This window comes from Synchiropus splendidus, chromosome 4 (genome assembly GCF_027744825.2).
Source record: "Synchiropus splendidus isolate RoL2022-P1 chromosome 4, RoL_Sspl_1.0, whole genome shotgun sequence".
In the NCBI taxonomy this organism is placed as follows: domain Eukaryota; kingdom Metazoa; phylum Chordata; class Actinopteri; order Syngnathiformes; family Callionymidae; genus Synchiropus; species Synchiropus splendidus.
In genome coordinates, this window is record NC_071337.1 from 8476434 (window position 1) to 8503398 (window position 26965).

Consider the following 26965-nt stretch of genomic DNA (forward strand, 5'->3'; position numbering starts at 1 on the left):
AAAAAAATAAAAATAAAAGTTTAACGTTTACTTGTTGAAGAGACGTCATCACTTCTTGGGCTAAAAGATATGCACACCCATGTTGTCTTATTGATCAAGGTTCATGTTATGAATTCATATCTTAATTTAAATGTTTCTATTTCTGTGCTTTCTCTATTCCTAAGAAATATCTGACAAACTTCTTTTTTTTTCTTATTATTTGAAGCTGTAACCTGCCCGGACATTGGCCACTCTGCTGTGGAACATGGGAGATGGAGGCTAATCTACGGCACACAAAACCAATATGACGGCATTATGATGCTCATATGCGACCCTGGTTATTACTACCGGGGCCAGCGGGTCATTCAGTGCCAGGCTAATGGCAGCTGGAACTATCCAGACCCAAGGCCGGTCTGTGAGGGTAAGTGGAGCAACACTCAAACAACATTGAAAACTAGGCCCATATTTTGAGTCTGATGATTGAACGTTGCAGTTATCTCCTGTGGTGACCTTGGGACGCCGCCAAATGGCAACAAGATTGGGACCTTAACTGTATACGGAGCCACTGCCATTTTCTCCTGCAACACTGGATACACACTGGTGGGTTCACGAGTCAGAGAGTGCATGTCGAATGGGCTTTGGAGCGGAACACAGGTTCAATGTCTCGGTAAGTTAATCTTGCTAAAGTTAAAGCATTCGCCAAATTTTTCGCGGTTTCATTTTTTCCTCATTGGCAGGTGGGCACTGCGGGACTCCTGAGCCCATCGTGAATGGACAGATAATAGGGGAGAACTACAACTACCGAGGTAGTGTTGTCTACCAATGCAACCCAGGGTTTCGCCTCATTGGGGTTTCAGTTCGAATATGTGAACAAGACCATCGCTGGTCTGGCCACACCCCAGTCTGTGTCCGTGAGTAAACCCTCCCGCCTTCAAAATACTCCTCTCTTGTATAACCACCACTCTCACAATTTATTGTGTTTCTATTTTACTTTTTTTTAGCCATTACATGTGGTCACCCTGGCAACCCAAACTTTGGACTCACCCAGGGAACGCAGTTCAACCTAAATGACGTAGTTCGCTATGTTTGCAACACGGGGTATGTCCTGCATGGTGCTGTCAAATCGACTTGCCAGCCAAACGGGCAGTGGAGCAACCAACTCCCCAGATGTAAAAGTAAGTTTCAAAAACCTGTGATGGTCCTCACTTCATTAAATTTTTACAAACCCTTGCAAAAAAATGCTCAAAACAGTTGCACAATATACACAATATCTGCAACCTCAATCTATGCTAATACCGATGAAAAATCAAGGTTTATCCTAGTACACTGAAACGCCATCTCAAGTACTTTCTGCTTGTTTGCTTTGTGTCTATAGCAACGCGGAATAAAAATAAGGATTACCAATTGGAATCTGTTCAAAAGCAGGATTCAGTATTTGAAGGAGAATGTTGGAAACACCCTTCAGCTAGCTTTGATAAGATGGTGCCCTTTGTTAGGAAGCCTTGACTATGACTCACTGGACATCATTTTTTCACAGAGAATCAGTAACTCGGCTTTCCATGAGCTCTTGAACTTTTTTTCTGTGTAAAAGAGTACCGCAAAAGTTGAATGCAGGCTCGTACCATAGCTCTGTGGGAAGGAATTGTATGTGCGCTTCCATCTTCAACTTCGCGGCTGCAAGGGCTTAACTGAGGAGTCCCCGAATTTTCTCTCCCCAGAAGCCTCCGCCCTCTTTTGGTGGGGTTTCTGAAATGTTTAACTGGGCAATATGGTCTTGCCAATAATCTGGCAATAATAACAAGTTTTTTCTGTATGTGTATAGTTTCCAAACAAAATTTCCCTTCATTCTTTGTTCAGCTACGATTTACGGTACTGGCATTTTAATCTAGCATTGAAAAGGCTTTTTAATAGTTCAAGGCTGGATCCTGTGCAACCTGCTGACCTCAGTCACACAACAGGCTGAGAGGAAGGTTGCAAAGACAAATGTCAATGAAATGTGCTTGTATGGATTATGTAATTACTGAGGCTGTACAGGGATAGCAAATATTATTTGTACACAATGCTGCCTTCCTTTATTTTGGGCAACCTATCGTCCCTCTCAAAACCTACCTGTTTGTCACGGCAACAAATTTGCTTAACAGCCCTCCAGAGACAACCCAAACAACCACGGATCCTTGGAGTTTCCAACGAAAGACCAAAATCTTAAGGGGAAAAACCGTCCTTGCTGCTCTGAATAAGCAGGGGATGCTACTCACACATTCAAAGTTTGACTTCATTGAGAGAAAGGATGACTTTTAATTTGGCAGCATACATTCGTAGAGCAGTGTATCAGTGGACAACCATCTGTCTCCAATTCCCTGTGAACTGAAGGGTATGTGACAAGCATATAAAAGCGTGGCTTGCAAGGTTAGGCCCTGAATGTGACAAGACGGTGACAGATTGGCATATTAGTTTGTTTTGAATATGCAAAGCCAAAGGATTTGGCCTTTTTAGACATTTATAGAGGGATGAAGAGGATATACAAGACTGCTTTTCCGCTGAAAGTAAATTTGGCTGCTGCCTGTGCACGGAGCTGATATTCTCTGAGATGTGCTTCAGCACCGTGATATAGGGATTGGCCTTGTTGTGATGCAGTGACACACTCTAAAGAGCATTTGTATGAGTTTCTGGGCACGGTTGGATTGCCGAATTGGTTTAAATGGCACTTCAACCTAACTTGACAAAATAAGCAGATTAGAGTTCTTTTCATCAATCATATTTAATACCTTAATTATAGCTCTCCAGGCGTATGTTTTAAGGTGTTCTTTCAAGCATGTCGTGCACTGCAGGTGTGATAAGCATGTGAATGATAATGTGTTCTTTAGTTCAGTACTTCTTTTTAAAAGCAAAGGAAAACGACAGGAGTTATGAAACATTATTATTAATAATCGATTGTGAAAGGCTGTGGCTTATGGTCAATGCATCTGTGTTGGTCTGAGGCTAAACCGCTTCATGCTAAGACCAAATGCTAGCCACCATCAAATTCCTTTTACTCCGACAAAAAGTACAAACATTTACTGCCTCAACCTGCAGTAACCGTGGAAAGTCAGACCTGGGAAAGACATCGCAATCCAGTTTATTAGGTTCCAGTTATAGAGATATAGAAGACAGTAGTATCATGACATAGTAAAGGGTTGATTTCAGAGGCTACTAGATGGCACTCTCGGTTTAGAAATGATGTGAGTTTCATCGAATTAGTTGTTCAAGCCCAAACATTTGACAGCAGACAGCGCCATCTAGTGGCACTGTTTCATGAAACCTCATTAGTAGTGACATCAACAAAAGCTATTCTCACACGTGACTTGTCCAACTATAAGCAACTACTTGAAAAGTACTCATTGGAAAACCTGCATGATGAAGAAGAAACACACATCTGTGGAATATGCTGTTGTATTTCATTGAATCGAACATTGTACTTCCTGTTTACGTTTGGGGTAGCCATCTTGGATTGCATACTGCGGCTGGAGTTTTTTCCAAGTTTCAAGCACGACTGTATTTAAGCAAATATGAAAACATATCGGATAATAACATGAGAGGTGGAAGTCCAAAGATCATTATTTGGCTCAGCATGCTTGGACAAAGTGTGTGTCTCTGAGGCAGCAGGAGGACAATGAGGTCTTCACGTCTAGATATGTGGAGAGTTGGGAGTAGCTGAGCCCTTCTATCTGCTCTGTGAGACTTCCCTTTCATCCTTTAGCTTCCGCTGTCAGATCGCACGATGAGCCACACAACGCATTAACCAGGAGGTCAGTGGTTTTAGATGACTGTTGGATCGTTTTCGAGTCTTTCCCCGCTCGAGTGCATTTATTCAAGGATGAATTCAGGAATCTTAAACGGAAGCATCCAGAAGTCGCCTTGGCGTGCTCTCCTGCCGCACCATGGGTCAAAAAGCTCCTCAAAGAGATCATAATAGGTATTTAAGGAAGATTTAAGATTGCTGGCACGCTTGAAAGCATGAAAAATGAGCAGGGGCGTCACGAGATTAGCATACAATGGGTTTATTTTGGCGGTGGCAGAGTCGAAGTAATGGAGGTCAAACTGGCAGGGAGAACTGTTTGATGTTGGCAATGTAGGAGTCGCGAAAAAAAATAATAATGCCATTTGTTCTTCGTGTGAATGGTGAATTTCATTTGTTCTGCTTTGCATCGGTGGATACATGAAATCTGATCTGACAAGACTTCCTCTCAATTTTGATTAAATATATCCTAGTTCCATAAAATATGGGGTTTTTTTTGCCTTAAAACAGCGGTAACATTTGCGCCTGACAGTACGGTACGACATGCTGAAGAACTGTACCTATTTGGTTAAACAATAACAATGAGCTCGAACTGTTATGAAGCACAAAATCATCATTAAATCTTGAAGCTAAGAAGGGTCGCCTTTACTTGAATTTGACCTCAGAGACTGTTTATTTCAATGTTTAAAGGAAGTCGGTGATTTTAATTCAAAGCTAATTTTTGTCCGAAAAACTAAGCAACCTCCGACCTGCCACAGCTGAAAAAAATATGGTGTATATAGTTATATATTCTATATTACTAATACATTTCCCCCTTTTCTAACTTGATTTTCTTGCTATTAAAATGACAGCAAAACACATTATGTGTGATGAACCCAAGAGTACATTTCAGTGACAAGTTTTTATGTGCTGTTACATACATTATGATTCACACATCAGGGAAACAATTTCAGCAAGGTTTGGATGGCTGTTCAAGGTGCAACAAGTGCAGAATTCATTGAATGGTTTAGTGGCGGTGAGCCACTTTTAAAATCATGTTGTAATAAAACAACCAAAAGTTACATTTTATGGTAAATTTGATGAAAAAAAAGGATTAGTTGTCATCTGTTGCCCACTTTTACCGACCTCAATTCTTCCCAAATACGTTCCTAAACTGCTCTTTTTATCTTGAAGATCTCAATTCATCACCGTCAGTGTACCACAGAGAGGCCAGCAGGGGGTCGTCTCCTGAGAGATAAACATTTAGCCTTCTGTTCACCATATTAATGTGGTTATGTTTTGTTGGAAAAGCTGTTGATTCACACTGTTTTTAGTATGCTGCTATATATTTTATCTATTAATTCACCTCCACCTCTCCTCCCTTTGCAAACCAGTTGTCAACTGCACGGAACCCGGCCATGTAGAGAACAGCATCCGGGAGATCCTGACCAGTGGGCCACATCGCTACAGCTACCAAACGTCGGTCACCTACAGATGTAACCCGGGCTACTACCTGCTGGGAACAAGCTCCATCTCTTGTCAGGGAGATGGGACCTGGGACCGCTCCCTGCCAAAATGCCTGTGTGAGTATCTCATGAGATGTGGCCTCACAATGTGAATTTTAAAAAAGAGGTGAGGCTTTGAAATGCCATTTCTACTTTCTGGCAACAAGATTTTTGTACTCTTTTTTGCTGCAAATAGAGCATTATGAAATAACTGGTAGTTATATTCGCTAAGTTTATTGCAACGCGAGCTTGTTTAGTCATTATCGTAGAAGCAAATGGGCACCTCTGGTTGTATGGATATTAATGTTGAGGAAATGGATCATTGGAGTGACACAAACCTGCTCCGCAACAAGAGGGGTTTAACTTGGTGGTGCACAAGGACTTTTCTTAAAAAGTTCTTGTGCACCATAACTCTGTTTGCTAAACACTTTGAACACTAGAAAGTGTTCATAAAAAAGGCATATTAAACCCTGGTGTATTAATATGATACTTTTGTTCTAATTTTTAAGCCATGGTTGGATCCAATTCAGACTGGATCCGATCCATGTCGGACCCAATCCAATATATTCTCCATTTTACTTTGCAAGATGTTGTTTTATTATTATGATTATTTTTAACATGATGTGTCAAACAAGCTCTACCACTTAGTGTTTTGTTTGTTTGTTTGTTTGTTGAAATATTTTAATATTTTTGCCAAGCTGCATTTTTATTTATGCTGCTAAAATCTTTCCATTTTACTAAAGCCAAAACTTTTTAAAACTCAAATTTCAGTGGTGCGGCGTTTGAATGAAGTATTCATCAGCTCACATCCATGCACATTAGTTTCTTATTGAGAGGCGAGGAGAAGGTGTCGGCTCGGTATCAACCGATCCTTAAGGTTGCAATGTCGGTATTATATAAGTATGGAGCCATCCCTAGTTGAGATGGACCAACAAATGCACCAGTTTCGAAGAATCTGAATCAATCATGGCTCTAATGTTATTGGGTGACCGAGTCAGAGTAACCATAAATTAAATTTTTTTATTGTGGCTGTCTGTGTCTCATATCCAGTTATGCATGCTGTTTACAATCCAGGTGTTCCAAACTTATGTCCTTATGTTTTTCCTTGCTCCAACCACTTACTTTTTTCCCAATTTGTCTTCCTCTAACGGCTCTACCTTCTATACACAGTGGTGCTGTGCGACCGCCCGAGCATGCCTCCATACGCCCAGATCTCAGGAGACCGTAGGACAGTAGGATCAGTCATCCGCTACAGCTGCATCAGCCAACGAAGCATCATTGGCAACACAACGCGCATGTGCCAGCTGGACGGCCAGTGGAGCGGCTCACCTCCACATTGTTCGGGTAAACTAAAGCGAGGTTAACCGCCTGACAATAGAGCTGAATAAAACAGACGATGATTTTGTTATAAACTATCTGCACAGATAGAGGCACAGTTACACAGATGGCACATAAAATGCAAGCTTGAAATATGATCTTTTCACAGCCTGGTCAATTCAGGCTCACCCACTCACTCCGCTCTCGTAAGCCAAGGTCAGTAAATAAAAAAAGATATTTGGTGTGAAACACTGGCAGGGAATGGGTTGAGTTGAATGGACCAGAGCGGAAGCTTTCAGGGTGTTTAACATATGTCAAGGGCAAACAATGAAACATCCTTAATTCACAGAGACAGAAGCAATGATGGGCACATTTCAACTGGCTCATAACTTTCAAGGGTTCATTTCAGTTTCCTCCATAGATTGCCATCACCACAAAAAAAAGTACTGTAAATACCGGACTTTAGAGTGTACCAGAACCGCGAGGAAAAAAAAAAGTTTCCGCTTAGTCTGGAAATTACGGTAAACTAACTCTTGCCATGTCGCCGTCCATGTTATTGATGTGATCCAAAAAACAAAATGTTTTGCCAAAGTTCACAAGACATCACTTCACTCCTGATATTTAAGTGTCATTCATAAACGTGAATAACTCAATGAGCACAACTAATACTGAAGCGCTGTGGCTAATGTGCTAATGTGTAGTGACCTTTTGTCACCGATCACACTGCCATATAGAATGAAGGAACAGTTTTTGAGTGGCTTTCGATGGATCATCTGTAAGAGACTTGTTGTGCTCGGACAGGTTGTGAGGCTCCTTGTTGATTTTCTGCCCAGAATCATCAGTTCAGCGACAACTGATTTTATCTCCTTTATCACAGGAAAGCCTGTAGAGAGTTGCCTGAAACTTCAGGCAGGAATCTTGCATTTTCTCACCGACTTTGCTGCTGCCATTGTTGCCACTCTCTGCCTGACCTGTCTGGCAGCCCCCCTTGACTAGAGTCAGCATGTATCCAGGACATGTCTTTTGGATGTTGACAGATTTATATGCAGGTTCCTTTACATCTGTTCTTCTTCTGCCGTGTTGTTGCAGGAGAATCGACCGGGCTGTGTGGTGATCCTGGAGTGCCTGTGCATGGCATTCGTTTGGGGGATGAGTTCACCGTTGGTAGTGCCGTCCGCTTCAGCTGCGAGCCAGGCTATACACTGAAAGGCTCCCCTGAGAGAACCTGCCTGGCCAACGGGTCCTGGTTGGGTACACAGGCTGAGTGCCATGGTAAATAAAGGAACAGCAAATCCTAAAATTCCATGAAGACACAAACTGAGATGTCTTACTCGAAAGAGGAGTGAGGAACAGTGTAGTTATTGATTTGTTTTTTGTGTGTATTGGAGAATGTCACTCACTGAAATTCAAATGAAAATGAACACATACCTTGTAAGCAAGCTTACTCTCAAACCTAAACACCTGAGCTGTAAGTGAGCAGGTACAGGATACACAGAAGCCCACACAGAATCCATTCAGCTGATCAACATATCTTGTTCATATCCATTTCCAATTGAATGAAAAGATACACTTTCAACACATTCTTAGACAAATAAAATAACAAATCTGAGACAAATATGACTGAATAAAATAACCCTTAAACTCTATAATTCAATATGACAGTGCCACCATACTCAATAAGTGTATTGCATTGAGAATTAATGTTAAAGTGAATTGATGAATTGAATGATATTCAATATAATAAGTCCCCAAAAAATGGAAATAATAAGTAGTTGACAATTTTAGGCTTCTACGTTGCAGCATGAACATTTCATCAGAAGCACTCCCTGTATTTTTTGGAGCATGGTGCCCTTCGGAAGAGGCTGGAGTTTGCAGTGCAGAAAGTGTATGAAACATTTTCTTTTCCTTTTTCAAATAAAATCAGACCTTGCCATCACAGATCCATCTGGGTCCTATATGATGTTGCGATTTGCGTGCAAGGAATTCCATATCCTGAAAATGTCACCTTCACCTGAAGAAAAAGTGTTCATTTTTTCCACCCAAGGCCCCTTCAGGTGTGTAAATCTGCATACTTAGAGGTGACTATGAGCGCTGAGAGACTAGAAAACTCTCTTTTTGTAGCCCTTGTAAACTCCCATATGTTTCTTTGGAGTCTAGTTTGTCTCCTCCTTCTTTGTTTTTACATCCCCCAACAAAACGCATATCTTCCGTTGCTGCACTTTGACGTCTCTCCCCCCTACTTTAGATTAGGAGGTTCGTGTTATGCCCACGAGCTGCAATGTCCACCTGTTCCCTGTTGGCACACATTTCAAGGGCCAGTACACATCTGGTCAAGATGGAACAGGGTGGCAGGATGGGGGGGAGATGCCTGCGAGGCTCCCCAAGCAAGCACAAGACAGTGAGCGGAACTATCACTGATGGCCTGACTGAGAAATTTCCAAGCAAAACTTCCTACTCACCACAGTGGCAACGTGACTTTTAATCTCTAATATACAGCACACAACTCTTCTCAATCAATATTTCTTTTTCACTAGTGGTTTCCTGTGGAAACCCCGGAACTCCAAGGAACGCCCAGATATTGATCCACGATGGCCTGACATTCTCCAGATCCATAACATATGCGTGCCGGGAGGGATACTACTCCACTGGTCTGCTCACCAGACACTGCACAGTGAATGGAACTTGGACTGGCAACATGCCCGAGTGCTCTGGTGAGTACAAGAATGGACTATGTCAGTATTCATATTGTCATTATTTTAATGCATAAATTCTTTGTACAAACACACAACATTGCTATGTTTAGACCAGTGGTGACAAAACACATTTCCTTGCTGTGATAATAGTACATTTTATTCATTAGTATTGTCTATATTTTTATTTCTTTATTTATTTAATTATTATATATTTTTTAAAATTACTCATTGCTTTCATACAGTCATCAATTGCGGCGACCCAGGAGTTCCAGCCAATGGGGTCAGAGTGGGCAACGACTTTACCTACAATCGCACTGTAAGCTTCCAGTGTTCTCCTGGATACTACATGGATGCTGACCGGGCATCTACGCTGATCTGCACCAAAGACCGCACATGGAATGGCACTAAACCACTCTGTAAAGGTATATAATAGTACTAACTTAAGAAAAGAGAAAAGACTTTCATTTCAATGGCTTTACTTTTAACGCATTCCTTGTTGTTGTAGCGATTGTATGCGGCGCACCGCCCACTATACCCAATGGGCAAGTTGTTGGCACAGATTTCACATGGGGCTCCAGTATCAGCTACGCTTGTAACCAAGGTTACCAGCTGTCCCTGCCTACTGTGCTAACATGCCAAGGAAACGGGAATTGGAGTGGAGAAAAGCCGCAGTGCTTCCGTAAGTCGCAACATTCTGGACAGCCCAATTACATATCACAGTTACATGTCTGACATTTACTCTCTGACAAGTGTGGCGTAAATATACAAGACGGTCCCTTGTTTGATATTTTACAACCTTTAGGAACAAAGCCAATTAAAACAGAGTACAATTTATGGTTGCACCGGGTGCTGTCATTTTCATATTCTGTGGTTTTATTTTCAGCCGTGTTTTGTGGAGATCCGGGGATGCCTGCTCAAGGACGGAGAGAAGACAGAGGCTTCACTTACTTGTCCTCTGTGTCGTTTTCCTGCTATCCACCGCTCATACTAGTAGGCTCTGCCAGGAGGTACTGCCAGTATGATGGTACTTGGAGTGGCACGCAACCGTCTTGCATAGGTAATTTACTCTCAGCATCCAGAATAAAAACATAAATCAGCATACATGTGAACAAAATGTACAGGACCTGACACAATAATTGGGTTGAAGATGAGGTTTCATGAAACAGAATTGAAGGGTTGATGAGGTTTCATGAAACAGTACCACCAGAAGGCTCGAACTTGTTGTTTGAACTTCATCGACAATTCAATGACTCTTCAAATTATCCAAAAGCACCATCTAGTGCCTCCTGAAAATTAGGACACTGTTTCATGACGCCTCATCTATCCATGATGCAGTATCTTAAAATATCGAATACACTTACGATGCCAATTGGTGGCAGAAATACATCAGCTATGATCAGCTCCTCTTACGGTAAGGTTGTGATTCCGATCGAGAAATGGATCATCCTTTTTCGTGATCAAATAACTGCAGCTCAAGCAAGTATTTTGTATAAATATAAAGAGTGCAATGTATCGTTGGTGTCCTCTTGAGGGCTCTACACATGTCCATCCAACTTGTCAACACATCCTCACAACAAAGGCATCAAATTGTGACTATTTACAAGTTCACTTTTGTACCTTATATTGACGCTGAAATCAGCCTTCCACGTTGTATTTAGATGCCTCAGTGTTTCAGTGAAGTCAATTGTCACCCCCACCCCCTGTAAGGTTCGACGTGGAGAATGATGACCGGAGTGCTCATCCGTACTTGTCACTTGGTATATACGGCATCTTATATGGCTCTCCACCTCACTGACATCACAGTGACTCAAGCACATGATTGTTTGAGGGGATGCATATTGACCATGTGACATAAATGATTATGCAGAGCACCACCCCATGGCTTTACCCTCCAACATCCGTCTTCCTGTTGCATAACACGCTGCCCACGGCATCAGGATATGCCGCGGAAGGTGGGACATGTGCTTCAATTGAAAGCATCATGTATCAACATGCATGACAGATAGCTGGCTTCTTTGTCACTCTGGGACACCAATAGTCCACTTGAAAATAGTTGCTGTTCAACGCCTCGGCAGTGAGAACGTGTTGAGTTGGTAATCTCTCAACAGGGAGTTGTTCCAAAGGAAATGCAAACAATGTTTACAGACTGAATGCTTTGCTTTAAAGTTTATGGAAAGTAGTGGAAGGATTTCATCCTTCACATTACGTGTGAGGGTTTGGGAATCACTTTGTTTAGAAGGCGGGCAACAGTGTCTGGATCAGATAAAAGTGCGTCATTCAAGCCTGGAGGATTGTTTGTGTAATGGGAATGCAGTGAAATACCCGCACATTCAACCCTCTGACCATTTAATGGTTTGCTGCAATGTTAATTCAATATAGCCAACAGTCACCAGTCATTCTGCTGCTTTTGCATAATTCATCAGCTACTTTGTTTGGCTCCTCGAGAATCCCTGTGCAGCTTGACATGTCACAGTGAAACAGCATTTTCGCTGGCTAAGTCCGTTATTTTGGAGATAGGGTCGAAAAGAAAGTGTGGTGCAGTGAAATGGTGCTACTGAAAAAATGTCTATATATTTTTATAGTTAAAATTGAGGGGTTGAGTCTGTACTGCAATATAACCTTCAGGAAGAGTAGCATTTCCCTCTGCGGCACCACATCAGCCAGTTAAGACATTCTGATGCTAAAGCGGGAACCTCCAGAGAAAGCAAGATGGATGGCATACTAACTATATACAGTATTTGAGCAAACCCTTTTTTTTTGCACCCCTGGTTTCTGAAGGATAAAATTCCCCTTCGAGCCTGAAGGGAATCCGAGCTTCCCCCTCTAAAATGACACTTATTCCTGGCTTTCTTTCGATTCAATACGGATATATTAAATTAGTTCCGACTGTTTCGATTGTGGTAGACTGATTTGTCCTCTTTTTGGAGTTGCAATGTTGTGAATCATCTACTGTGAAACAACAAAAGTTTTTTTTCTTTCAACTTGCAGATCCCACTCACACAGCCTGTGGAGACCCTGGCATCCCTCTCTTTGGGAACCAGAATAACAGTCAAGGCTATCAGGTGTGAGCACATGCTGATACTGAACAACGTTTTTTTTCCTTCAGTGTTCTGTTAAAAAAAAAAAAAGTTGACTTTTCTTTTGTTATTGCAACTCTACAAAGCCTTATGTGTTTTTTTTTTCTTTTTTTTCTCTCCATGTTACAATTGTGTTTCCGTTTTCAGATCAGCAGCACAGTATTCTTCAGCTGTAGAAAGGGCTACTTGCTGCAGGGTTCTGTTTCACGCACTTGTCTGCCAAACCTGACGTGGAGTGGCTTCCAACCTGAATGCATTGGTGAGTCCAACTCTTTTTATTTTAAACCTTTTTTTTTTCCCACCACCAATTTTTAAATTCCTATTATTGGCCTTCTCTCATCTTGTATCTTTTCTCTGCTAAAAAGCTTGTTCTTTGTTTGTGTTAATCCCGTCTTTCTCTCCAGCACACCACTGCAGCCAACCTGAGCTGCCAGCACAGTCTGATGTGAGAGCCATTGAACTTCCATCCCTTGGCTACACACTGATCTATACGTGTCAGCCTGGCTTCTACTTGGCCGGGGGATCAGAGCACAGGACGTGCAGGTCTGACGGGAGCTGGACTGGGAAACCACCTGTCTGTGCAGGTACCATTATACTTGTTCTTGCAAGTAAAGTACAAAAAGCTAACTAAGTCAGTGCCTTAAAATAACGCTCATTGTGGTAGAGGTGTGTCAAAAAAAATGGATTCATATAAAAATTGTGATTCTCATTTGTAACAATTCAGAATTGATTTATAAATAAAAATAAAAGTCCGCTGGCTGTCCGCCATTTTGAAACTATGCAAGCAACCAGAAAATTGTACTGGCATTGCAAAACTTAGACCTTTTGTTTCATTTTAAAAGGCAGCATGTTTAACTGATGTGTTTGAGGCCAAGAGACACTTTTATTTAGTTACTCAAGCAGTGTGTGATATTGCTTTTATGTTAGAGTTGCAACAATTCCATCGTAAGCATGGATGAATGTTAAAACATTATAAACATGAAACAACAAACTTCAATGTCTCTAATTGTCAGTTTATCTGCAAATTTCATGGGAGTAGATCATGAGCAAAAATCATTTTTAATCGAAAATGTGACTTTATGTCAAATTGTGGACCCAAAAATTGGAATTGAATCAAACCCTGACATCATGAAAAAGATTCATCCCCCTGCATTGTGGTGAATCGTCGGGGTACCAACTGATGCCAAAGTCCAGACTAGTGAAAAACCCTTTTGGTCATGGACAATACACTGTGTCCACCCCCACAAGCAGAAAGCTCATCTGAGCTTCATGATTGTCAAACAACAAAAATCTGCAACCTGGCGACTCAAGAAAGCGCTCACCTCGCCCTCACCGGCCATTTGCCCCACCCGCATTTGACTGCAGGAGCTCTGTTTTAAAGCAGGTGGAAGTAATGTGACGGTGCTCCAACAAAACAGAAGATGAGAATGATTCAGACATAACTACAAAAATACGCCTTGACTCACTTCTCTTCCACGCGTGGACACTTCTACCCAATCCATAAGGTTTTACTGAAATCTGTCAATTGAGTTACTCTGCTTTCGAACAAACAAACGTGACCCCGATTACAAAACAATCTCAGTGCCACAGTACAGTAGGGTGCTCAATTCTGCCTCCTTACAAACTTGCTGAAATACAGTACAGTAACAAACACAAAGACATTTACTAACTCTCATGCATCAACAAGAAGACCAAACCTGATTAGGCCGAAGCATCCCATCGATTAGGATACCCTAAGTGCCTCCTATAAACTGTGAGGCAGCGTTAACAACATCCAGCAGACAAATTGGCTCCCATTAAAAGACCCTGAAGCAGTGGGCTAAATACATATAGGATAAATAGTACCGGTCGACACATAGTTATCTCGAGCGAGCGGATGCTAATGGCAAGGAAACAAAGGCATAGTCGTGGGAAACATCAACATGATGTATTCTTTTCCAAAGTGTGGCTAAAATATCGAGGGTGATTATGTAGAGGGCATTTTTTCCTCACTTAAACATTACCAGAGAAAGCCAGAAAGACTAAAACGGAACGATAACAGTACCTGTGGGGGCAGTGATTGACAAGCAGGTTATAAGAGAAGCTGCAAAAGGGTGTGCGAGGAGTGTTTTCTGGGAGCTTTCTTGCTCCTTGTGTTAATAAACATCAAGCCCTACACTAGTCATTATCTTTTCAAAGCTGATGTCATCACGAGCAGTTTCTACAGATGTGAGTAGAGCTGTGTTTAAGAGCCGCGACAAAACTGTGGAGCCCAGGAGTTGAGTCACTGTCGATGAAAAGCCATTCACAATACTCTGGCTTGCACCAAGTGAAGGGAAAGTGGTTTTCTGAAATCGTGTTTCATCAATTGCCCTGTGAAAGACTATGATTAACCAAATTATAAAAACACCAGGAAGAGACAGGTAGTTAACATGCAATTTAACAGGTAGTGTTTATATCCCATCATTTAACCTGCAGCATTTCACACATGAAGGGAGAATATTATATCTATCCCCTCAATGAGGAGCGTCCTTCAAAATGTATCACACACCTATGTTGCAATGTCCAGAATGTAAGTAATGTTGCCGTGAAGAACCATGCGCCAAGAGAAGAACCATGGCAATTCTGGGGGGCTTCTATGAACTCCTTAACTCTGCCTTTGTAGTTTATCTTTCAACAATGAATTAATGGTGACCTCAGTGAAAAGGTCAGAACAACTAAAAACTTATGGCTCAAATATGGAGTGAATCCTTGTGAGACCACTTTGGCTTCAGAGTTCATGTGCTGGGCTGTGTTCATGTGGGGGTTGGTGTTGAAGATCTCATTTGTGTGGGTCTCACGCCAACTGCGTGAGAGTTGGCAGCCCTGGTGGAAAACCTGTTCTATTTTTGAAGGACTTGGTGAAGGTGTTTTATAAGCCATTATTCAGGTCAGTTGAACGTGTGATTATTAAAGACTAAGGCCTTTTTTTTCCACTTGCGAAAACAATTTAAGTAACTTACCTCTTCCAGCTACAATATTGCTGGTTGTCACTATGTAGTGGCATGGTGGTGTATTGTTTTCTGTTCGGAATTAAAGAAATTTGATGGAATTTTCTTGAATTTTCTGGTCCACACTCCATTTAAGATGACAACAAAATGCAGTTCCGTTTATTGTTCTTCCTCCACAGCTGATAACCGTCCAATTGGTGGGAGCCCGGTTGGGACAGTACAGGAGCCTCCATCCAAATTACCTGGTAAATCATTTCCTTTCCATTCTTGCTTTTGAGGCAAGAGGGTGTTTAAGGGCTGTAAATTTAGGCACCCTTAAATCTGTTTTCTCCCATCCAGTCCCTGGCGGTGTCTTTGCCAAGAACTCTCTCTGGAGAGGGTCCTATGAGTATTTAGGAAAGAAGCAGCCTGCTATGCTGAGCATCACAGCCTTCGAACCCTTTAGCAACAGGGTGAATGGGACCCTCATCGACCACAGCGGAGTGGAAGTCAAACTCGCAGGTTGGTCTGAACCATTTACAGACGCTGGTGCCCAACATGAATAAGTGTGAAATAAAAAAAAAAAAAAACCTGGACCCCTGTGAAGGTTTTCATTGGATCAGCAATAATCATGCACGTATTTTCTGAACGAAAAATCAATGTAGCCCTTCCATGAAATAACCACAGCTGCTGAGAATGAAAAAAAAAACGTCATCCAGCATGTGTCACCATGGAATCCACAGAAACTGCTGTGACTAGCCAGCTCCCAAACTCAGGACTTTATTTGTTCTGAAAAAAATGTGCTTCCAAATGTATTTTATTTTCACTTCAACCCCAGTGCTGATAGAATCACTGCACCTGTTTTAGGAGCAATATTGTCACTTATCTCTTCCAGTAACAACCTGGCCCACTTTATAAAGGTACTGCTCGCTTTAGTGTGATATATTTATTTATTTATTTTTGTCACAGAAATGCACTCACCTTTTGTTTCACTCCTGTTTAAATCCAAACGCTCCATTTAAATGACAGAAGCTACAGAATGTCCCTTCACTCCAAATATCCAGGCTTGGCTTTCGTCAAACAACAGGCCGAGAACCTTGTCTAACATGATTCCTCTCCCTTTTCTTTTCGACAGGCACTTATAAAAGAGAGGAGGCTCAGCTTTTGCTGCAGGTCCACCAGATCAGAGGGCCCGTGGAGATCTTTGTCAACAAGTTCAAGATCGACAACTGGGCTCTGGACGGACATGTAAGTGCAAGTCTGGGGTCAGGCCCACTGCGACGCGGTTCATTCCGCCCATATGCAAAACTGCCAACATACACCCCTTTTATTGTGAGTTATGCACAAACACACAGACTCGCTAACCTTGTCGCTCTTGGGAGATGGAGGGCCCACGAGGAGTTTCTCTTTAATTAAAATGTCAGTTAAATCATCGCCTGGTAATCAGGACCCGACAGATTCCCTCCTACCCTCTCCCTCATATTACCTCCCAACCTAAGGCTCGGCGGATGCTCTCCAAATATAATTAAAGCAGGTCACAGTCTATGTGTGTGTAGCTTATGTACATGCGTGAGTTTATCTGTGTTTATGTTCGTGACCAGAAAAGGAATGAGATATTAAATGTTAGCTGTAAGTTCCTCGCAGCTCAAATGGCGTGATATTTCATTTTCTGCCTTCTCACTGCTGCTGTGACACTTCGACGACATGCTCTTTTGTAATGTCACATCAAGTGTCTGTCTTTCATCCCCCTCGCTCTGCAGGTGTCCTTCATATCTTCATCCAACTCCTTTGTGTACCAAGGATTTGTCAGAGGGAAAGGCTTCGGACAATTTGGTCTTCAGAGACTCGGTGAGTGAGCAGTCCACTTGAGTCCTAGTGAAAAGGCAAGGTAACCAAATGGTCCCCTGAGGAAAATAGATTTTCCAAGATATATCTCTGAAATTGTTCACTGAAAATGCATGCGTTGCCCGCAAGGTTCACTCCAGATGCTTCGCAGTATGTGATGTTCTTTGCCTGACTCGTCATTCTCTTGCTTTTATTTCATGTCGCGGGTGACTATTCGGGTCAATGACTGAGAGTCGATTGAGTGAATACAAGGAAAAAGAAATAGAATACAAATGGAACTTAAAGTATATATAAGCCATTAATACTTATACGCAAGTCAAAATATTACGATAAACGTGTTGTGAGATATTCAGTTTTTGGCAATATAACATTATAGAATAAAAAAATGCATTTGTTGTTGTATGTTTGTATTTGTTTATTCACTTATATGAGATTATATGCATAAATAGGGCTGTGTATTGGTGCTATATGTATCCTATATCATATCAAGAGTAGTGATATGATATATTGTGATACAATATTCACAATACCGTGCTCATAAACAACTCATTTTTAAACACACTGAGTGCAAACTCCAATAGTTTGCTGTTTCGTTGTGGGTGGTGTTTCGTTTCTGACTCGTTCCTCCTTTGTCCCGGGTGCCCCCGTTTTCGTCGTTCTTCATTCGTCGTTCTCAACAGCACATCTGTACAAATATTTTCCCGGAGCATCTCTCCGACAGGAATCAAAAGGGCAAAAAACAAACTGTGAAAAGCTTGTGCCGTGGAACTTGAATGGTCTTCTTTATTGAAAGTAACAAACTTTTATGGGCTCAGGAACATCCAGAAATCCCAAAGTTTACGGTCAAAAACCTCCAACATACCATCACCACGAACGAATGGCCTTCAAATTAAAACCCATATACTGTATATATAAAGTACTAAGCCACAAACAAATCTCTAACATTGTAAACTATATCAAATGAAACGCAGCAACGAAACACTTTGGCTGTTACACACACAATAACACATATTTTATGTAATATTTCTAAAAAAAATCAGCTTCCGAAATAAATAAATAATATGAATCGCAAATGGTTTGTATAGAGGCATATTTCAAATAAAAAAATACCCTTGCAACAATGTCAAACCACTTAGTGTATGTGCATCTGAAGTATGAGCCCAAAGTACTTTTCATCTCTTTATCCTCAAATAACAAATGTACTTAGATGATGGACAGCTGGGTTTAACACTTGAAAAGTGTTCCACTTATCATAGAAACTGACTGTTTGACCGGGACTCAACCCATGAGCTGAAGGGAGAAGGTTCCATGCAATATTTTAGTGTACCATATTTACTTCCACAAACAAAACAGAACAAAAACATCCAAGATTCAACAGACAGCATATTTTTATGCATATATAGAAGTAGAAACTCACTTTTTTTAAGTCAGAATAGGAAACAACAATCCCTCCTGCACAGCCGGAGACGATGGTACCGCAGTGGCTGCTATTTATTTCAGATTTTACATCTGTTCTCAAAAGAAGAAAAAAAGAAAATAGAGCAACTTAACGCAGGCCGTTATGCAAGTCCTCGTCGCCGAGAACTTCATGTCTCCGCCTAAAGTGCTGACGACTTATAAACGCGGCATGATGTAATGTGCAATTCACTAATAAGACAGAGGTGCTTCTTCAATTGAGACATTTCATAAAAGATCTAGTGAAAGTTTTATGACGGAAATCAGTAAAGTGGATACAGTGAAATATGGTTCTGGTTTGCCTAACAAGTGTTTGTTTTATTCCTACTGCAGAGAGTTTAGATCCCAGCAGAGACAACCCCGGCTACAACTTTGCCTCCAACAGCAGTTCAGTTGCCGCAGCCATTCTTGTGCCTTTTATAGCCATGATCATCGCAGGCTTCGCTTTGTACCTCTATAAACATAGGTAAGCGCCATTCCTGAATCGCAGATTTGAGCCAAGCCGTGGATAAGATGTGACTGGTTTCTGCCCATTTCAGAAGAAGACCCAAAGTTCCCTTCAATGGCTACGTTGGCCATGAGAACACGAATGGACGGGCCACTTTTGAAAACCCGATGTACGACCGCAACATACAACCCACTGACATCCTGGCCAATGAGACGGAGTTCACAGTCAGCACAGTGTGTACTGCTGTATAGCGACCACTTCCGCTGCAGGTAATTGGATAATAAGCTTACAATACTTATAATACAAGGGTAAAATAATGGAAACACCTTAAAGCTCTTTTAGCTTTAAGGTGTTTCCATTATTTTGTCCAACCCCTGTATGTACATGTATTCTGTTTAGTGATGGCAAGCAACACTTCAAAATTCAATCTAGGGAACAAAGTTAAGTTTTGCTAAACTTTGTCTTTGAAAAAAAATGTCTTTGCAAAGTAATAAATGTATTCATGAAATTAAATTAAGTCAAAAAAAAGAAAACAAACAGAACAAAAACAAATCATTATCACTTTACTGCTATGCTCTGACTTACTTTTATGAATTGAACTCTATTGTGCATATCTAAATAATAATGTGGACAGATTGAATTCTCATCTGGTGAAGGGTGGCCACGAAAAGATGATGATTCATTGCTTTTTCTTCAGTATCATTTGTGGAAAAAAACAGCATCCCTCAAATATTCATTTATCACCACTTTCCGAAACAGTATCAGAGGTTAAGAAGTCTTAAGGGGCAATAAACATAACAATAGTGGGGCTGTTTTTTTTTGTCTTGTTGGAGCTCTATCTCCACTTAGGATGGGAAATGCCTGACTGTTTTAACTCTTATGAAGTCATCCTGTAACAGAATCAGTTTGTCTGGGTGTTTGAAGGGTGAATTTGTGCAGATAATCGGATGTTAAAATGGTCATGATAGGAAGTTATAGATGGTGAAATTGTGACCAGGAATGGAATACAGCCAATAAGGAAGTGGTCTGTCAGAGAAACAATCTGACTCCCATCTGCAGCTGTCCTCAACTGGCCCGTTCCTTCAGAACTTCAGACTTTAGTTCCATGAGAAGTGTTCCTGTCATGTAGTTACTTTCTTTGTTTCCCTTATGTGTGGTGTACAGCGATGGGAACATTCGGTTCGCACCATGTAGTTGGGCTAATCTCCTCAATTTTTCAAGGTTTATATGCGCAAAGTTGGAAGCCACACAAATTCTGCACTGCAAAAATTATTAGTTCGATAATTTCATGCACCGAAAATTTCATGCAGCATGTTCATTGTCTTCCTGCCAGTAGTTCCACCATGTTGGAACTATGTCTCCTGATCACCACAAGGTGTGTGTATATATATATATATATATATATATATATATATATATATATATATATATATATATATTTTTTTTTTTTTTTTTTTGTTGGAAATAACTCTAGTTTCAGATAAAATCTGAATTCACATCTTCAGGTATTTTGTTATATTATTGCTGTGTGTCCTTCAGTGGCAACCCAGTAGCTGCTGCCATTTTCTGCCATTTTGTTTTCTCTCGAATAGGTGTAATGTTGTTCTATCACGGCGTGGGAAGTGTTCCTAAATGTGGCTAATCGCAAGAGAAAAACATGACGTACTTTTGTCCTAAAAGGAAAATATTGAATGTCTCAATATGAGGAAGTAGGGAGGAAGATGTTTTAAACTGTCTGAGAAGGAAAAACAGACAGATTAAATTGTTGACTTTGATAATGTCGAGATAAAGCGTAAATAATCAAGTGACTTATTCAGACTTTGACTTGCCTTTCATTCTGCGAGATTTTGCTGAGTATATTTGTACATGATAATCCCACTAAAACCCCTTGTTTACAACGGGGGAACAGTACTCCATTGTAGAATTCTGTTGAGGAATCTAAGTTTTCTCTAGAAATAATCTCTCTTGTTTCATGAAATAAGTTTTTTTTGTGTGCAGAAAGTCTATACCTGACATTTTAAAATACTGATTCTCATCCCTCCTCTCAATTCCCCATCATGTGTCATCCCCCACTCAGTTACAGGAAGAGATGTACCCAGCGTTCTCACCTGCCTGCCAACAGAGGACAACCATAGTTCCACGAGCTGAGGGTAGAAAAAAATGTATTATCTTTGCTGAAACTCATCGAGGAGACCCCTTCATTGGGAACAGCTGTACCTGCAAGAGTCCAGAAAAACCATGTGAAGATGTCAACTGTAACAAACCCGAAATGCTTTCTCTCCTGTAACTTTACATGGTTTCCCAAGCATTTCTTCCTCTGCATTACAAGGGGAAAGCTTCCACCGTGACACTGCAGACAATAGAACTACAGCTGACTTTTCTCACTGCTCCCTAGTGAAACCCAAATGGAATATACTGGTCATGTCACGGTGTTGACCCGTAGCTAAAAAGTGATCACTGGAGTTGACAACACCGAGGCGATCTGTGTGAGACAGATGGATGCAGGCTGGTCTCTTCATTTTCATTCCTGTGTTTTTTTTGGGGGACGCCATTTGCTCTCTGTGAGGAGTCACTGGGAATACTGTCCCTCTCTACCCTTGCTCCCATGGCTGTGTTGGGATCCTACATATCTAGAGCAGAGATTTGATGAAAGATGTGAAGGCCGAGTTGAAGACACATCCCGTCGCTGCTGTTTCTGTTCATCTATGCTCTTTTATTTGGACTAAATCTGCTTTTTGAGGCAGCTGTGTCCAAAGCTTGGGTTGGAAAATCCAGCATTGGCCGTTGAAAAAGCACTTAATGAGGTCAGAGAGTGGTGGGTTTGTGTGCGTGTGTGTGTGAGAGAGAGAGCGAGAGAGAGCGAGAGATCAAGTGTGAGCAAATTCATTTGTAAATGCAGAGAAATATGTCACATGTTGGGCCCCAAAGATTCATCTCGAGCCAATGGACTTGCATGTCTGATCTTATTTCGTGATGAGCATCACTTTTGGACCCTTTTTTTCCAAGAGGTCATTTTGCCATCTATTCTTTAAGGCTCCATTTATCAAGGACACGCTGAGGCTAAACAGAGGAAACACATTTAGGCGTCTGATAAGTTTCCAGTAGCACACTATTTTGTATATACTTTGATTTTCATAAACATTATAATGCAGTATTCACTTAATTTAATATGAACAAAACATATCCTGGCCCTGAATAAGAAATCATCTCAACCCACTAGCTACCATGCTAACTTTGGCTCACGTATGTTAGTACACGCAAACATCTCGTATGTGTCTGTGCAAACTGTGTACTGTAAATGGAACACACAACATTTCAGCACCTCATGGATGGTCATCAATATGTGAGAGTTGAGGGAAGCGAAGAAAGAAAGAGTTGCTCTCACTTCTGATACGACAACAGTCAAGGAACATTTCATACACAAGTGTAATAAACACGATCTTTACTAGAGTCCGATCTTGCAAAATCCAGGTCGGATTATTCATCACACAAAAGACATGATTGTTGACTTCATCAAGGGCTCATTTTTGCAGAATTCCATCATGGTTTCAACCCTCCATGTTTGTTTTTTTTCTTTTTTCTTTTGTATTTTTTTCATCCATGGCCCTCAGCCACTTGACATGTATAACAAGTGCCTTGGTTATGACTGCTTGAAATCGAAACAATGAAAGCAACATCACTAGATGCGGATGAAATTACTACACAATTCATTTTTTTGTCATGTTTAATTCGGCTGTCACTGAAAAATCACCACAGATGAAAATGCATGTGGTTAGCTGTGTAATATGAACAAAAATCTGCCCACTCTCTGATGTCATTCAATTTAAATACCCAAAGTCAGTTCAATATTTCACTCGACTCACTCAATTTATATCTTATTTTGCTTTATGTTTTACCAAGTCGCGGTAAACAATCGAAGCCCACATTATGTTCTGCTGTTGGTGATGGTTTTATAGTTCTACTTCAACTAAATCAATAACTTCTGTTCGGCATCTGTTCTTGAAACTGTGTGAAACGAAATATTGATGTTATTAACAGCAACATAAATGTGATTCACCTTGGTTTCAACAAATATGGGAGTAAATTAGACCAAGTCTCAACCAAAAGTGATGGTGGGACGAAGCTTCATGAAGCACTGCCCTTATAACCACACTGCATCGGATGGAACATCTGTCCAATCCAGTAATATCACCAAAGTCAGATATTATAGAGAGGTTTCAGGACCCACCTTTGAAGGGTTGGTAATGTTTCATGAAACAGTGTCCTGATTTTCAGTGGCCACCAGATGGCACTGTCTGCTGTATAATGTACTTCAACGACGAATTCAACAATTTGTTTTCTAAACCAAGAACCAAGGCAACTAGTGGCAAGGATTTATTTTGTTGCTAACAGGGGATGATGTGAAAGTCTCCACTGTCAGGTGACATCATTACTTTAAAAAAGAAGACTAATCTAATCCAGTGATATTGTGTTGCATTTTCAAGGTTAAAACTGTCAGACCGCAAGTGAAAATTGCTTTTGATTCAACTTTTTATTGATCTGTTTGCCTTTTCACTCCATTAAATATCTTTATTTTATACTGTTAAAGCAACCTTTTATGTGCTGAATAGAGAATTTCGGACCCTAAATGAATCTCAAGTGTTTTGCATTTGCTTGAGGGGAGAAATTAATAAACAAGTCAATAAACAAGAGACCTCCACCAAGCAGCTTCAGTCCAGTCAAATATCAAATGCCGAAAATGGTCCTCTCTCTACCAATGTTGAAAAAATCCAGGATCCAGACGGTATTCCGGATCACTCTCAAATTTGAATCATTTGTTCCTTTTCTCACTTGGCATTTCATGTTTTTATTTTTTTATTTTATTTTATTTTATTTACTTTGCTTGTACTTGAGGTTGTTTATTTGAAATAATTGAGTAATTATTTTTTTCTTTATTTGATAATTCTTTATTCAGAAGGGAACCATTTGTAGTAAATCTATGATATAGTCAATTTGTTGTTTATTCCTTGTTCGTAACACCGCGAATAATACTTCTATGCTTTGATGTAGGTATTTAAAAGTTGGGCCGGAGTGATGATTTTCCTTCCTCCACTCATTTGGTGAGCCCAGTAAGTTATTAAAAAGTCCAGCATGCTCATTAGAAAATGAAGATCAGCGTGTCCTGGAAAGAGTCGCTCTGGATGAGTAATACTCTGTGATAGCGTGCGGCCTCTTCCTGGTTCTCTCCCCATATTTTAAGACTGCACTGGATTTCACTCTGAGCGTTTCTGTTATCAGGCAGCGCCAGCGCCAAGTTCTCTCCTGCTCACCATCTCTTTATAATGAACCGACCCACATCACATTTCTTTGACTTCCGACCGAGTCAACGGACTTTACTCACAGTCAGGAATAAGACCAGTGTCTCCATGCTTTTTTTTTTTTTTTTTTGGGGCAGCGAACATTGAATGTCTGCTGAGAAATTATGTTTTTTTTTGTGGTATTTTATGCATCAGATACAGCACTGTGGTTTTCAAACCCCACTCATTGATTATTCCTTTTCACTGAATTGCCGTGTTTCCCACCGATTTGTGGGGTTGAGGAGAAAACAGACGATAATGAGCGATAATGAAGGGAAATTCAGAGGCAGAAGAGACATGTGACATTTACTTGACTCATTTTTGCATCACTGGAGCTGAAAAATAACTGAATGTATTTTCTTTCACTACATTTTCTGCAATCCCACAATTTCTTTCTGGGTTTGGGTATGTTGCTAGTTTCTCTGGAGAATGTCCAGTTCATTAGGAAAATAACAGAAAAAAAAGAAAAAAAAAAAAAAAAAACAGATTGCTGCCTTTAACTTCCAGAGACTTCACATTCCGGTATCCATTAGTGTGTTTTTTTTTCTTCTTTTTAATTGTATCTACATCCAGACGATGTCACATTACATTCATTGGGACGCAGGTCAGACGGCTGGAAGAGAGCCTCAGTCTAACAGTTAAGGTAAAGCATTCACTCCTCATATCTTGTAAAACACCAAAAAAAAAAAAAAAAAGGTTCATTGAAAGAAAGAAATGAGGGGTAAATGTGAACGTAGAGCTGACTGTGTAACTGCAGGGAGCTAACTGAGGACGGTCTCTGCGAAAAAGAGATCTTGCTCACAAATAATAATTAAAAAAACATTTTGTACAGAGATATATTTTTATTAAAATACATTTGTAATATAAAAAAGTGACATGGGTTGACCTATATGTACATTTTTTATTATTATTATCATTATTATTATTGTAGTACAAATGCTAGTGGGGCGTATATGAAAAATCTATACATATATAAATACACATATATAAATAAATACAAAAGATACTAGAAACAAAGCTTTTTTGTATGTGTAAAAAAGATTGTATATAAAAGTTTACATTACTGTACATATGTAAGACCCATCATTGGCTTGTCTGCGATATATAAAATGTATTTTATCCGTCTGTATATGATGCTTTGCATTGTGTCTAAGCTTAATCTACTTTCTTCAACTTGAAACTTATTTTGAACATTTTGAAATAAAATATAAAATCTGCTTTCCATCCGTGTTTGTTTATTTATTGAGTCAAAGTCCGATGAAGCTTTTATTGTACAATTAGACCATTAAAATTCTTCTGAACTGCACCAGAGGAATCTGCAGAGGTGTTGGCTGATGGTGCTTCATGAAGCCTCATGTTCAGACTCAGCAGGTGGTGCTCACATCGCTCAGACATAGCTCTGATCCTGTGTTTGTGTTCCATGATGGTGTCATCTGCTTGAACAAGTCCATTTACTTTGGATTTAAACTCTGCATGGTGAGTCAATAGCAAGTCGTGGCAAGGAGTTTAATGATTTTATTTAAGAAAAGAAATTCATGAAGCATTTTGGGCCCGAGGCGATTTATATTGAATTTGTTTTATGTACCTTTCTGTTTGGCCAAATATTTGAAGACTTCGATGTACTAGATAGTTGGCCATCTCTGGAAATCTGTCCAATATCTGAGAGCTTTTGTCTTTAAATATTGGTTTGACTCTTTGCAGAGATCAATAGGCAGCGCTGTGTGGTGCGTGTGAGGCGGTGGGGGGCTTAACAATACGAAAGTACAATGGCACGACAAATGACTTCAGGGTGTCCAATAATGAACATGAATGAATGAATCAAACGCTACTCTTCCTCCGTCGTCATTCAACATATGTCACAGAACAGTTTGTGCCTCCTTCAAACGACAAAGCCGACACATCCTCACTCTCATGGCTTTTGCGTTTTATGGAGGTGGTGAAGGAGGACATGAGGGTTGTAGGTTTAAAAGAAGAGGATATATATATATATATATATATATATATATATATATATATATATATATATATATATATATATATATATATATATATATAATATTGAATTTAATTGAACAGTTTGCTCTCCAGACAACACAGAACCTTTGGAAGTGCAGGAGTTCCTGGTCCACTGTTCACACTGATGCACAAGACACGTTGCAGGTCGGATGATAACAACGACAAACATGTTTTTCGCGACACAATGGCCAGGGTTTCCACTACTCTGAATGTAACTGACATTCTTATAAAATTGAAATTCTAATACAAATATATTCAAGACATTAAAAGACCTGTAGTTTTAATAAGGTGATATAAAAACTTGAATATAGCCACCATCATGATTTATTGTGCTTTGTCAGACTGATGCAAAATAAACAATATTTTGTTGTTTAAACGTATGTTTGGGTCCATCATTTGATTCAGTAATATACCAAGGGACGACTGTCTCCGACACTTGGACCCTCAACATTGGGTCTCCTCAGGGCTGTGTTCTCTCTCCATGGCTCTTCTCTCTGCACACTAACTGCTGCACCTCCAGCCACCAGTCTCTGAAGCTGAGCAAGTTTGCGGATGACACCACCATCATCGGGCTCATCTCAGATGGAGATGA

The 26965-nt window shown here is 40.4% G+C and overlaps 1 protein-coding gene across 2 annotated transcripts in view; it reads left to right on the forward strand.

Annotated features, from left to right (window-relative positions):
- The window catches only part of csmd2 (CUB and Sushi multiple domains 2), a 217994-nt gene extending 192308 nt beyond the window's left edge, over positions 1 to 25686 (forward strand). The window contains exons 52-72 of one of the 2 annotated variants that reach the window (XM_053863846.1): positions 206 to 400; positions 473 to 646; positions 717 to 890; positions 981 to 1154; positions 5128 to 5316; positions 6409 to 6582; positions 7645 to 7827; positions 9090 to 9266; positions 9491 to 9670; positions 9754 to 9927; positions 10132 to 10305; positions 12237 to 12310; positions 12473 to 12584; positions 12730 to 12909; positions 15474 to 15539; positions 15634 to 15795; positions 16409 to 16521; positions 17034 to 17121; positions 18907 to 19039; positions 19113 to 19290; positions 21099 to 25686. In XM_053863846.1, the coding sequence (XP_053719821.1) occupies positions 206 to 400; positions 473 to 646; positions 717 to 890; positions 981 to 1154; positions 5128 to 5316; positions 6409 to 6582; positions 7645 to 7827; positions 9090 to 9266; positions 9491 to 9670; positions 9754 to 9927; positions 10132 to 10305; positions 12237 to 12310; positions 12473 to 12584; positions 12730 to 12909; positions 15474 to 15539; positions 15634 to 15795; positions 16409 to 16521; positions 17034 to 17121; positions 18907 to 19039; positions 19113 to 19272 (3056 nt within the window). In that variant the 3' untranslated portion in view covers positions 19273 to 19290; positions 21099 to 25686. The remainder of the gene's footprint in view (positions 1 to 205; positions 401 to 472; positions 647 to 716; positions 891 to 980; positions 1155 to 5127; positions 5317 to 6408; positions 6583 to 7644; positions 7828 to 9089; positions 9267 to 9490; positions 9671 to 9753; positions 9928 to 10131; positions 10306 to 12236; positions 12311 to 12472; positions 12585 to 12729; positions 12910 to 15473; positions 15540 to 15633; positions 15796 to 16408; positions 16522 to 17033; positions 17122 to 18906; positions 19040 to 19112; positions 19291 to 21098) is intronic. The other variant, XM_053863847.1, reaches the window with a different exon arrangement.
- The last annotated feature ends 1279 nt before the right edge of the window (positions 25687 to 26965 follow it).